The 12,580-nt window shown below is 41.6% G+C and overlaps 1 protein-coding gene across 1 annotated transcript in view; it reads left to right on the top strand.

The window, feature by feature from the left end:
- Positions 1-8,235, top strand: part of SOS2 (SOS Ras/Rho guanine nucleotide exchange factor 2) — a 56,229-nt gene extending 47,994 nt beyond the window's left edge. The window contains exons 19-23 of the mRNA XM_085297867.1: positions 1,619-1,735; positions 3,206-3,467; positions 4,553-4,594; positions 5,584-5,693; positions 6,481-8,235. Coding sequence (XP_085153993.1) covers positions 1,619-1,735; positions 3,206-3,467; positions 4,553-4,594; positions 5,584-5,693; positions 6,481-6,990 — 1,041 coding nt within the window. The 3' untranslated portion in view covers positions 6,991-8,235. The remainder of the gene's footprint in view (positions 1-1,618; positions 1,736-3,205; positions 3,468-4,552; positions 4,595-5,583; positions 5,694-6,480) is intronic.
- Positions 8,236-12,580: the final 4,345 nt, after the last annotated feature.

Raw genomic sequence — 12,580 nt, 5'->3', positions numbered from 1 at the left:
GCACGCTACAAAAGATTGTCAAATATTCTTCTCGTACTAGACCTGATCTTATGAGACCAGTGACCMCTGGATGAGGGGGAGTAGTGGCTGACTGGAGGCAGCAGGCACAAGCGTGTCTCGACAGCGGAGTAGCCTGACCTGGGAATTTGCTTACTTAGATTCCGTGTGTTTGGTCGTCTTCATCCCCTCACTGTTGTGCAGCCTGGTATTTGGGAGATTTTTCGGCAATAGAACACCGAGAATGAGATACACTAACAAAAAACCCATAAATTTTGAAGAAAAATCAATTTCTTCTAGACTAAAATGCTCCGTGTGTGTCCAGTGCATTTAGTGCTTCAGRCCTTACGTAATGACGTTTCTGACATACGTCTCCTGACCACTAACAATCRGAGGATGTGTAGTTCAGTGCAAATAGGAACAGTCATTCAGCACGGCCAAAGTTAAGCCAACATGGGGTTGTTGTCAACCAGTGTCCATGAGCATTATCTTTAGAAATGAGAAAGGATGCTTGAATGGATACTTAGGTAAGACAAAGACTAGAGAATCACGGATAATTTAAAAGAAGATGGTGAAACAAGGAGCCGGATAAAGGAAGGTTTTTGTATGTGGAGGTAACAGTAATTGAAAAGAATAGCTTTAAGTACACATTCAGGAAGCATGGCTGGGTACAACTCATTGTAGCCTTTCCAGAAAGCAAACCTTGTGGATAGTTCTCTAAATCTCAGCCAGTGAACAGCAGCGATCAGCAGCCACAAAAAATAGTTACATAAAAAAGTAAATGGCAATGGTACTGTTGTGTAAAGTGTTATTTGCATGGTCTTTTTAATTGTTGTGGATATCTTGGAAGGRTTTAGAAGATTTGCAGTAGTCTTAGGAATGGAAGTGCAGTAAATTCAGAGGATGGACAGTATTCACACTGGAAGAAGAACAAATAGAAAATGTTGTAACTTACCATCCAGAGACTCCAGCTGCTGCAGCAGCACAAACAGCTAACGTGGGCACTGTCGGGCATTTAGGAAGCTTTATACTGTGCTATGCTCCTGGGGCCAGTCCAGTCCTAGCCATGCCTTCCTTCCAGGCCTTGGGCCTTAGCTTCTCCCTCCATCCCTGCCTCTAACCTTCTTGTCATTGTCCTGCGGCATCCTCTCTTCCTGCTCTTTCTAATGAACTGATCAYATCCAAAGTACCCCTAAAAAGGACATTGGCATAACATTTGCTTCCATTACACTGTGGGCTGTGTTCTGCTCCTTTCCAGATCTATACTGCTRTCTTCCTAAGGCAGAGAGGGTCTTCAGTGTGCTCTTGTTTGGCCTTTAACACTGTTGTGCTGTACATGATTGAATAGTTGTAAATACGGGCAAATATTTTACAGAAGGCCTTGTTTTACATGCTGGTTAGTTGAAGTCTTTCTTCCAGCTCAGGAAACTTATCCTGAATTTGATTATATCTTGCATTGAATTGTTTTRTTTTTATTTCAGGCAGTGTTTTATTGTATTTTTCCAGGGAAAAAGGAGTTTCAGAAATTGGCAGATGTTTACTCAGTAAATTATAAGCATATCATTAAAATACTGCATATATTCTTATTTAAAAAAAAACTTTRATACTTCTCTCATTTTAGAAATTCTTTGAAAATCTTAATCCTATGGGGAAGATACCAGAAAAAGAGTTTACAGATTACCTGTTCAACAAGTCATTAGAAATTGAACCACGAAACTGCAAGCAACCACCTAGATTTGTAAGTCTTTTCTTGTTAAAAAAAAAAAAAAAAAATCTGACAGCCACGATGAAAGAGTAGTTAACTCAATAAGCCCCATACACACGTCCTTCAGAATTCTGTATCTTGAGATGATTTGCCAGCAAAACTTGATTTAAAAATATTTTTATTTCAGGTCTTTATAGCTAGTAAAAACCTACTACTTTTGGCTTATTTTAGAACAAACATTTTTCCCAGAATCTCAACTTTAAATTTGGGTTCTACTATATAGTCATTTGATAGAATATGTGATCCCATCATTTCACAATATTAAAAATTGTTATGAAAAGTAAATAAAATGTTTTGAAAAGAAGAATTGTATATGTAATAGTATATTGCATTTTCTTTAAGTAACATATTTTCCATTTTGCCTTTGTCTAATATTTTGCAATGTTGCAAAAGTTTAAATAGTCCACAGAATTGGCAAGGGAAAATCTTGCAGCGCAAAATAGAATTCAGTTTAAATGAGTAGCAATTCTGTTTTTTTAAATTAGCCATTGAAGAGCGGAATTATTTTTAAGCTGAAATGTAGCTCCCTAGAACATTTGATTTTTATATCATTGTAATTGTACTTCTGAGTAATTGGAGAGCTCTCTAATTTTTCGGAGAGCTATAAATCATTTTAGCACTCTTCTGTTAGAGGAACGACTAAAATAATATTGCAGATACAGCAAGAAAATTACAGAAGTTACTCTCGCAAAAACCGCTGCTTTCAGTAATTTCTAAGTTTTTTTCTGAAAATAGATATCCATGCTGCCAGTGTCAGTTATCTGAGCATGGATTCTTTACAGTTCAGGTTTTCCCAACTAGATGTTCTGATGGGAATTTCAGGTAAGTCTTGTTCCAGGTAACGCAATGTGGTGGAGTCGCACACACCACTATAGCACAGGAACACGATTCATTTTCAGATCAGCTTTGATCAGTGCTTTGTTACTCCGAAGACTAATTGGGCTTGTTTCATTCACACCGGTTACCTGTGTGTAAGAATTTCATACTGACTAATCAGGAGTACGTATATAAGGTGCGTCTGAGTGTTTCCTTGGTCTCAGATGCRTGTAGGGGCCTGGAGATCCTCCATGGTATAAGCATGCGTTATGCTGCTGCTACTCAAAGCTGTTCTGCAGGCCTGTTGGGGCGCTTGAAGTAACTCTCTTCTTAGACTGTGACTTGCTGTTCCCTGTATTTTGTCCTGAGCGACATGCATCTGAAGCCTGACTCTTCATTCTTCATAGCTATGGAAAAATGATTTATTAAGCAGGATAAGCATTCATAATTTTTCAATAAACTCTTGCTCTGTAAGTAACAACAGACAATACCTCAAGTCAATGCTGAAAAGGCTGTAGTACAGTTTAATGTGTATTTGATACGTGCCTTTTTAAAAATATATTCTAGAGGCTTGGCAATTTTGCTTTCCGAAATGTTAACAGTACTAACCAGCTTTACTTTCTGCAGCCTAGAAAAACAACGTACCCCTTAAAATCTCCTGGGATAAGGCCCAATACTGGTAGACATGGCTCCACCTCTGGCACTTTGAGAAGTCACCCATTGCCACTTGAAAAGGAACCAAGTAAGATAAGTTTCAGTAGAATTACTGAGGCAGAGCATGAATCAACGGTTTCAGCACCAACTTCTCCAAATACGCCATCTACTCCACCAGTGTCTGCTTCTTCAGAGTTCAGTGTATTTTTAGACATTGATCTCAACAGTTCTTTCGGTAAATATGCAATATGCTTTAATATTTGTTGTTACTGTACCTCAGACTCCCAAAATATGTTGGTCTGTCTGCCAGCCTTAAAAAATATATTGAAAAGTTTAACCATGGACTACGAACTTCATGTGTCAGTGTTACATGTTGTGCAGTTAGAAGCCCCTGCTCTAAGTWGTTAAAGAACAAGTTAGAGAATTTCCTCTCCTTTTGCCTTTATCATAGAATGGGTAAGGTTGGAAAGGACCTCTGGAGATCATCTAGTCCAACCCTCAGCATAGCCCATAGGGGGACTGAACCCGCAACCTTGGCGTTAGCGGCACCATGCTCTAACCAACTGAGCTAAACCTGTCCCCGAAACCTGCCTTAAGGTGCTGAGGCAGTGTGTTACGGCAGATGTCCCCCAAGGTGYTGTTATGCAGTGGCTGTGCCTACACCAGCAAGTAGGGCAGATCTGCAGAAAGAAATGGTGCTGAGGACCTGCCATCCAGGCCCAGGCATCTCTCAGGGGGTTTGCTCCTGACCAGCTCTAGCGTGGTCCTGCGGACTGAGCACGCTCACGATTCTGGTTTAGTTCCCTTGGAAGGGAGCTGTGAACCAAAGTGTAGGAAGTGGGGGATGGTCAGGAGACTTGCACCAAAGCAGACTTGATCAAAAACTGTCACGAATGCGGATGCAGGAATATGCTCCCAAGCTCTGCTTGCAGCTGTGAGCAGCTGCTCAGTCTTGGGAGCAGCTCGGGAGAGTCTTGGCCCTGCTTTGAGGGGGGCTACATACGTGGCGAAGGGGCTGAGTCTGATGGGGGGTGCAAGTGGCAAACAAGTTTTATATGGCAGGTGAGGAGTGCATTTAGGCTGTAGAGGAAGTGATTGACAACATGGTTGTGTCAGAACAGAGAATAATAACAATAAAATTAATTCTCAGCATAACTTTAAATATTCAAGAATTTACATAGGAAAATTTTAATTCATATTAGCAGTACTTAAACTGTATCTTTGTATCTTTTGAAGTCATTCACAAACATGCCAAACAAAAGAGCTGTAACTGTACCAGAGCATATAAAGTACGTTTTTAATTCATTTTTTATTTAACAGGTAACAATAGCATCTTTGCTCCTGTCAGTTTGCCACAGTCAAGTAAGTAGTATAACTCCATTAATGTTTCACTTAACTCTGCTTTTCCTGGTTTCAGGAGAAGTAAAAAATAATTAAATTGCCTTTGAAAATGTGGGCTGAGTCCATTAAATAGAAATTTATTTTTGGATTTTTGTACAGGTTTTAGATAGTGTCCAGTAAAGTAGTCTGTGAAGTCTGTAAACTGTCTGATTTGTTCCCAAGGCTGTAACACGATTTTGCTGCTATTTTGAATGTCCTACCCTGACGATTATTTTGTTTGGCAAATGGTACAAGTAAAGCAACCTGATAATTTAGCCTTAACCAGAGTCTTCTAGTGAAAATAATTATTTAATTACTGGGGAAGAACGAGGTACTTTTTGTGCCACAGTTGAAGGGAACCTTGTATTCGTATCTATGTTCAGCTTCTCTTTTTTTCTCCCTTACTACACAGTCATGTATACTCTTCATAATTGAATTAAATTTTCAAATGGGAGAGCACAGGTGCCTAATACATTGCTATTGACCTGTACTGCACACTTCTATTAGAAGCAGAAAAGCTTTGATAAAATCACAAACATAGGTCAGATGTGGTTTTGTTTTTTTAACTTGTATTTTTTTCCTCCTTAAAAGGGAAGAAGGACTAGAAGCATTGTAAAATGCTGTGTGAGCGTTAGTATCTTCAAATAAAGCTACTTTAGTGCTCCCTAGGTTTATTTTTCTTACGGGAGGTTCATTTCTATTWTATTTGTTTTTCTGTTCTTTAACGTTTCCTGTTGATGCATTTCTCTGATACTGGGAGTAGAATACTTTGTGAGGAGTATGTCTGGTTATAGAAGTGAATGGAAGAGAATTTCATACAGCTGATACGAATGGTTAATGTTGCTGTTGAGTATGAAGATCTGCTTATTTGAGTTGCTTCTATTCTGATTTAATATTCTTGGAACATTAAATATTCTTGGAAATGTTTCTCAGATATTAGAGAGGCAATAAAATATTTGTTCTTTCTTCAGAGTCTTTCTTCAGCTCATGGGGTAGCTTTCCTAAACTAAGTGATGAGCCACAAAACCCTCCTCCACTTCCTCCTCGAAAAAAGATGGATCAGGATGCTTCTAATGCTAAGGTATTTTTGTCCTATATTGAATAATTTTGATAACAGCTAATATGTAGCCAAACAGGACTTTGTTAGCATGTGTGGTATCTCTGAAATGCAGTGCACCAATTTGCTTAAGTTTCAAATATGCAGTGTGCAAACTTTGCTAGCTGCCTTAGGAACATAATAGTCATAACGGTTCAGAGCAAAGGTACGGCCAGGTCAGTGTCACGTCTCTGACCGCGTCAAGGGAAGCATATTAGAAAATACTCAGCGGRGAATATCACTACRCACTGTTCCTCCTGTTCCTCTGCTCTTCCCTTGACAGCTGATTCCTGTCACCGTCAGAGATGGGATRGCGAGCTGGACAGAGCTCTCYGCCTGGGGACAATCCTCCAGGGAARCAGCTCGTGTAGAGGGCTGCTCCTTCCATCCTGCCCTACCTCCCCCTCACAGCAAAGCCTTAATAGAGGAAGTATAATGAGGCTTCATGTGCAGATCTGTTGTAGTCACCCAGTGTACAGCAACATTTCCCCCACAGACGTTTTGCAGGGTTGGTTTATATGTGTGGACTTGAATGAAAGAACACTTATTTTGTGAAACTCCAGAGATCATCGGTGCCAGCTGTGAAGGAGTCATTTCTGGTACCCTGCACTGCTAGTCTGTGGATTTGGCTGCTAGAGCCCACATCTGTCCTCATTTTCAAACACGCAGAAAGCTTGTTTAACTCTTCATTCTGCATCTGGCAGAAGATACACTCTTCACCTAAAATATTTTTTGCACTWCTTATAATGCGTGTTTTCTGTATATGTTTTAGGGAAGTTTAAAATCAGATGACGATCCTCCAGCGATTCCACCCCGTCAGCCGCCACCTCCAAAGATACAGCCTCGTGCTCCTGCTTACACTAACCCCTTCGAGCAGCCACTGCACAGTCCGCCGCCGCCGCCCCCCAGAGACCCTCTTCCTGACACTCCGCCGCCAGTACCRCTGCGGCCTCCGGAGCACTTCGTAAACTGTCCGCTGAGCCTCCAGCCGCCGCCAACAGGACGCTTGCACCGAGACCCCGACTGGTTCAGGGAGGCCAACACCGGCCCCAGCTCTCCCAGCACTCCTCCCAGCACGCCCTCTCCGAGGGTGCTGCGGCGCTGCTGCGTCATCAGCGGGAGTCACAACAACCTGGCGCACCCGCCTGCGCCCCCGGTCCCACCCAGGCAGAATTCTAGCCCTCAGTTACCAAAACTGCCACCAAAGACTTACAAAAGGGAGCTCTCCCACCCTCCTTTGCACAGACTGTCTTTGCTAGAGAATGCAGAAACTCCTCAATGACCTTAGCCATATTAGTCATTGACACTGGAATAGTATTTGTAAAGTTCCTTTTTTTTATTTATTCAAAAAAGGCAGTGTATTTTAGTACTTTCACAAATTATGCTCTTAAAGTGCTGCTGATCAAAAAAAAAAAAAAAAAAGCTTAAATTGGAAAAATAAGACTATACACACTCTAGTCTGTGTCTGTTCCGACCGCATTACCCTCAGGTGATCAGTAGCATTGCCTTGTTTCACATCCTCAGTGCCGACAGTTATGCCAGTATACAAAATATACCTTTTGCACTGTAAACTACACTAAATGAATTTAAACTGACATCATTTTATTGCACTGAGCCAAAAAGGTGCGTCTGTGGAATTTTTTTCAAATTAGAGCACTAGTGGCCTTTTTTTTTAAAAAAAAAGAAAAAAACAATGGGATAATTACACAATAGGAGGATGTACAGTGTTACTGATTTTAAACCTCTGGCCACCTGCCTTCTAATTTTGTGTAAGCTTGGAGGTTTGCGAGTGACAGCTACTTTCTCAGATATTTTAATGCCATGTCTTAATTGCCATTGATTTGCTGCCGAAGAAAAAGGTTGAAATCTAAAAGAAGATACCAAATTATTCAGTTTGCCTTGATTACTTTGACAAAGTGTAAACAAGGACTACCTGTGTCAGATATTGGAAAGGATCCCTAGTATTTAGCATGCATCTTGTTCAGATGTGCCTTTTTGTTTTGGTAGGCAAAGATGTCTTAAGCTAAAGAGTTGTCTACTGTTTTGAGAACAAAGCTATATGCCATGTATGTACAATTGTTTATATTGTATATTTACAGATAATGCTAATAACCTGTATAAATTTAAGTGACTTGAGGCCTATAATACAGTCTGCTACTCTTGCAATCTTATACAGTCAGAAGTGTTTCCTCTGGCTTAGGAACAGTGTCTTGCCTTCCAAACCTAGTAACTTTCTTTAGATCTCACTTAATCGTGAATCCGTTTTGGAAATTGGTAGCATTTAAACCAGCAAACACTTAAAGCTTTATTAAACTTTTTAAACTGAAAAGTGAATGGAACTTTTATTTGCCAGTTGAACTACTTGTTTGAACTGGTGAGAGAGTGAGTCTGTTTTACCGGTAGTACTGTAGCAGCATTTATAAAGTGGCAAGAAGCCACCTTTTATTTACTGGTCTGTGGCCTTTTACTGTGCTTTGTATCAGAGTTCTTAACAAGATTAATAAATCACCCCAGTTTTAATTTTTAAGAGATTGAGCAGTGCGTTTTCCTTGTTAAGGACAAGGTTGGGACTTGGATTTGGTAACTCTGTGGCAATGCAGAATTCCTCTCCATTGCACACTGTCCTTTTCCACTTTGGTTGCCCTTCACTCAGTAGTTAGTTGGGCCTGTACAGTGCCATGAGCAAAGCTTTGCGGGAGTTGAGCTCCCTGGGAGTTTAACCTTTCCCCCCGCTGGTAACCCATGAGGTGTTTCAGCCCCTCTAGATGGGGAAGTTGTCAGAAGTCATTTCTGTTTTTTCTGTCTTTCTGCAGCTCAAACACTGTGGTGGGATTTACAGCGGCTCAGGCTGCCGGTCACTCCCTGGCTGCTCAGCAGCCTGTTCATGCGGCTGCCACCATCTCGAGCACTGTCTTAGGGAAAGGAAAGGTGATGAATCTTCTCCTGGTAAGATGCACCTTGCCACCTGTCGCTTGGACATTCCTTACCTACTGCCCATTTCCCTTTGTGCTCCTTTCCTGACAAAGAGGCAGAATCTCCCTGAGGTGTTATACTGAGGGCTGCTCACAGATGAGGCAGAATACTTTATAAGAAAGAGCAGCAGCATTTTATAAAAATAAAGCTCAAGAAGTCTCAAATTTGAGACATACAAACAAGGAGTGCAGACAGGAAATGGAGAACAATTTGATTATAGTTGTTCTTCTGCAGTTGAAAACAGCTCATACATCTCTTCTGAAGCCTAAGTTTGGGAAGAACAAGGAGGCTAGAACTTTGGGGGAAAGAAAAGAAAGAAGAAAGTAATGGGAGTGGCCATTCCAGATCTTGGAAAAGAAAATGCAGAAATAACTTTAACAGCTTGATCAAAATGAATTTTACTTTTTCCACTTGCAGAATAGAACTTAAGTCATTAGTATTTAAGTCCTCACCAGCAGCTATTGCTAAAAGATGAGTTATGTTTTTCATGCTGTTACACAGAAATGGTGGTGTAAGAAAAAAAAATTTCTTTTGCATCTGAGAATACATTATGTATCTGCTTTATACCTTTCTGTACAAGTGCTTAGACCAGAAATACTTTCAATATCTCATACTGAAATGCAGCCTAACTTCAGACTGTGGTCCTTGTTCAGCAGGGTCCTTATCGGATGAATTTAAGCTGCGCATCTGCTGATTAGGAATGACTGATGCGTATCACAGTGTTTTACTCCATTGAGACCTTTGGGAGGTTCCAGCTGGTAATGGAATTCAGAGAGAGTTCAAACCTGCAGAAAAAGCAACATACATTTATCAGAACTAACCTTGAAATGATACTGCACCAGGGAGTACTACTTAGAATAGCCTTTCTTTTTTAGGTGCCAACTTACATTTTAGGTTGAAACTTACAGAAATATGGGGGGAGGAGGGCTGTGAAAGATGGCCTTCTTTCAAAATTGATTGTGAAAGAGTGGTTTGGGGCAGAAGTTCTGAATTGTACACTTCAAACCAGTGAAAATGGAATAACCCCCTGTGGGGCCCAGGATGATTTGATTAGGAAGAATACTGATGCAGATAAAGGAGAAAAAGGTCTCAAGCCTTGGCCATTGTTCTGCAGCAGACCAACACTGGCAGCGGTTGGCGTTCCGGACAGCAAAGGGGACGAGTGGTTCACACCAGCTTCCTGAAATACTCGCTTGYGTTAGAAGGCAGCAGTTAAACAATGTGCCCAACTGCATTTCCTGTGCATGAAAGATGCACTCTCACCTTTATGTGGCCAGTTCTGAATTTAATCTAAAGTATACAAATCAGCATGATTCAGAAAAGAGGCCTCACTATACAGGATAACTTACCACATAATTAAACTGTCCTCCAAGCATAACACGAGCTGGAAAATACAAAAACAACTGTTCCAAAGGAGGATAGCAGCAGTGCTGCCAGCAGCTTGAAAGTACGGCGGGTACAGAAAAAGATATTCCCGAAGTAACTGTTTTGCTATGGAAGTGGTTGGAGGCAGTTAAATTCCCACCAGTGTGGTTCAAGGGCAAGCCAAGATAGCAATAAATTATTGTTTCAGTTAGTTCATAATTAGAGGGATGGATAAAAAGAGCAAAAATGCTAGAGCAAGAATGTGAAACTGCTGGTTTTGAAGCTGGCTTCTGTGGGAAAAGGCAGTTCCTTCAGAAAAGTGCAGATAAGCAGATGGAATGTGAAGGCATTTAACAGCAAAAGAAACATCTTTCTAGYTGTTTCCAATGATCCTATTTTGAGTTGCTGAGTTTTAGCATTTTCTCCTGCTCTAAAACCTGAATAATTTCTTGCGCTATGACTTGGCAATAGCAGAACCAAAAAAAGGGGGGGGGGAAGAAAAAAGAAACAATCCTTTTGCTCCTTAATTTTTTCCAGATTTATTCTAATTTTAAGAAATATACCACAGGTTAAGATTCTGAATTCCAAGCAAATGCAATAACTTCTCATTGGGGAAGGGAGTTAACATTAGTATGAAATGTTAAGAAATAAAGTAGTAAGAGCTTTTCCCCAGAAGTCCTAGGAGAAGTATCGACAGAAAGCCTTTGCACTCAAAAAAGGTGACTCTCAGGCAACTCATGTTAAGCTGCTTTTTAAAAACATTACAGAAGTTTAAATGTTGGATAAAGGCCTACAGTGCCTGTAACTCTTGTTGATTTGAATGGGACTGCATATGCACTGTACTTAGACACTACAAGTCTTTGGTCGCATTAAATAGCCTGTGAAATAGATAATTGCTTAAAAACAGGTGAGGAGATACTGGAAACTTTGAACAAGTTTGCCATTTTACACAGCCCTGCACTCGTAAACTGAACATCTCCAAGAGACACTCAGGTGCTTTCAACATAGGCACTTGGTGTTATACCAGACGTTCMCATGGTGCTGGCAGAAGGTTTCCATAGCACCAGATCTCTGGTTTTCAGAAAAAGCAGCTGGAGGTACTCTAGCATGAGTAAAATGCCGATAGAAACACAAATCTAGGCCTTAGAATCATTTGCCAGATACTTCATGAAAACCGAGTCAAAATGGCTCAGGGCTGGCAATTAGACTCTATGGGAAGCAAAACAAGCTGTCAAAATCTTCAAACTGACCACTGCAGAGCCGAACTGCAAAACTGCAACCCATTGCACAACAAGCTTGGAGGCAGATCTTGAATACGGTCAAAATCCTTATATCTGTGACCTACCCAAACTGTGGCGAAAGGCGAGGAGCTCAGTGGTAAGTAGGCAGTAGATAGAGGGGAGCTGCTTCGCTTCTCAGCCGATAGGAAAGGACACTCACCTTCGAGGTGGGTTCATCTCACCGACCTGCTCTGCATGCCCTGACTGTGCTTTGGGACATTGCATTTGGTGGGACCAAGCTGAGGACAAAAAATCATGGTACGTTATTTTGTTTTTAGCCAGATTTTAGTTCAAATCTGGAAGACTTTCTTCAGTGCTTTTTTCCCCTGGCTAGTATTTAACATGAGCTTATCCTGTGCAGACACTGATGGGTTAATCGGGAAAGCTTGACTTACTGCCAGGTACGCTCGTGTATGTGTTCAAACATGAGATGACACAACTTCTTCCATGTAGTTTCCAAATGAAGGTTTCTCACCTTTTCCCTTGAGGGAAATCTGACTTTCGTGGAGGACACGCACAAGATTTTAGTAAGAAGGTGAGTAATGGCCGATCATTTTCTCTCCTGCAGCAAAAGCAGTTAATGGGGTTGCTTTACATTCACTCCTGCACTGCAAACAAGCAGGAAAAGTAAATGAATGTATGTTTTACTTTTAAGCAAACACCTCTCAGAATACACTTTCATACAAAACCCTATTTATAGATCAAATGAACGAGCCACTGGGGCACGTTGTTGCCCCCTCTCATATACGGGCCTTCCACAGCTGTAGGCAGGTACTGTATTACATGAACATGATATTACATGGTATTATTATGAACCTAGCAGGAGGTCCAAAAACCAGTAATTTTTACCCTTTTCTAGCCAAGCCATGCTGCTGCCGCCGGCCTCCCCGAGGGGACTGAGGTGACCGCAAGCCGGCCCCAGGGGTGCAGGCGCTTGGCCTCTCCGCGCTCCACATGCACTGGTAAGGTTTTAATTTCTTGATGGGGCTGCGAGCATAAATACCAAAAGGATTTGAGGGGTGGGAGGGTGTTGTGGCCTCCAAGGGGCTGCGCAGTGGCAATAGAGCCTGTGCCCCACCAGTAATGCTGAGGAGAGCTGGCTTAACACCAGCAAAGGACTTTTAGGAAATGAATTGCCCGAAAAGATGGTTAAATCTACGTGGTTTTGGCCCCMCACGGGCGCCGCTCGCCTCGCGGGGCCAACGGCCGCCGGCGGGAGTCGGGGGCGGGGAGGGAGGCGCCGCGCCGCCTCAG

This window comes from Rhea americana, unplaced genomic scaffold (genome assembly GCF_003343005.1).
Source record: "Rhea americana isolate MKP2758 unplaced genomic scaffold, rheAme1 scaffold_131, whole genome shotgun sequence".
Lineage (NCBI taxonomy): Eukaryota > Metazoa > Chordata > Aves > Rheiformes > Rheidae > Rhea > Rhea americana.
Note: the sequence above shows the minus strand (reverse complement) of the source record. Positions and strands in the feature narration are given on the sequence as shown.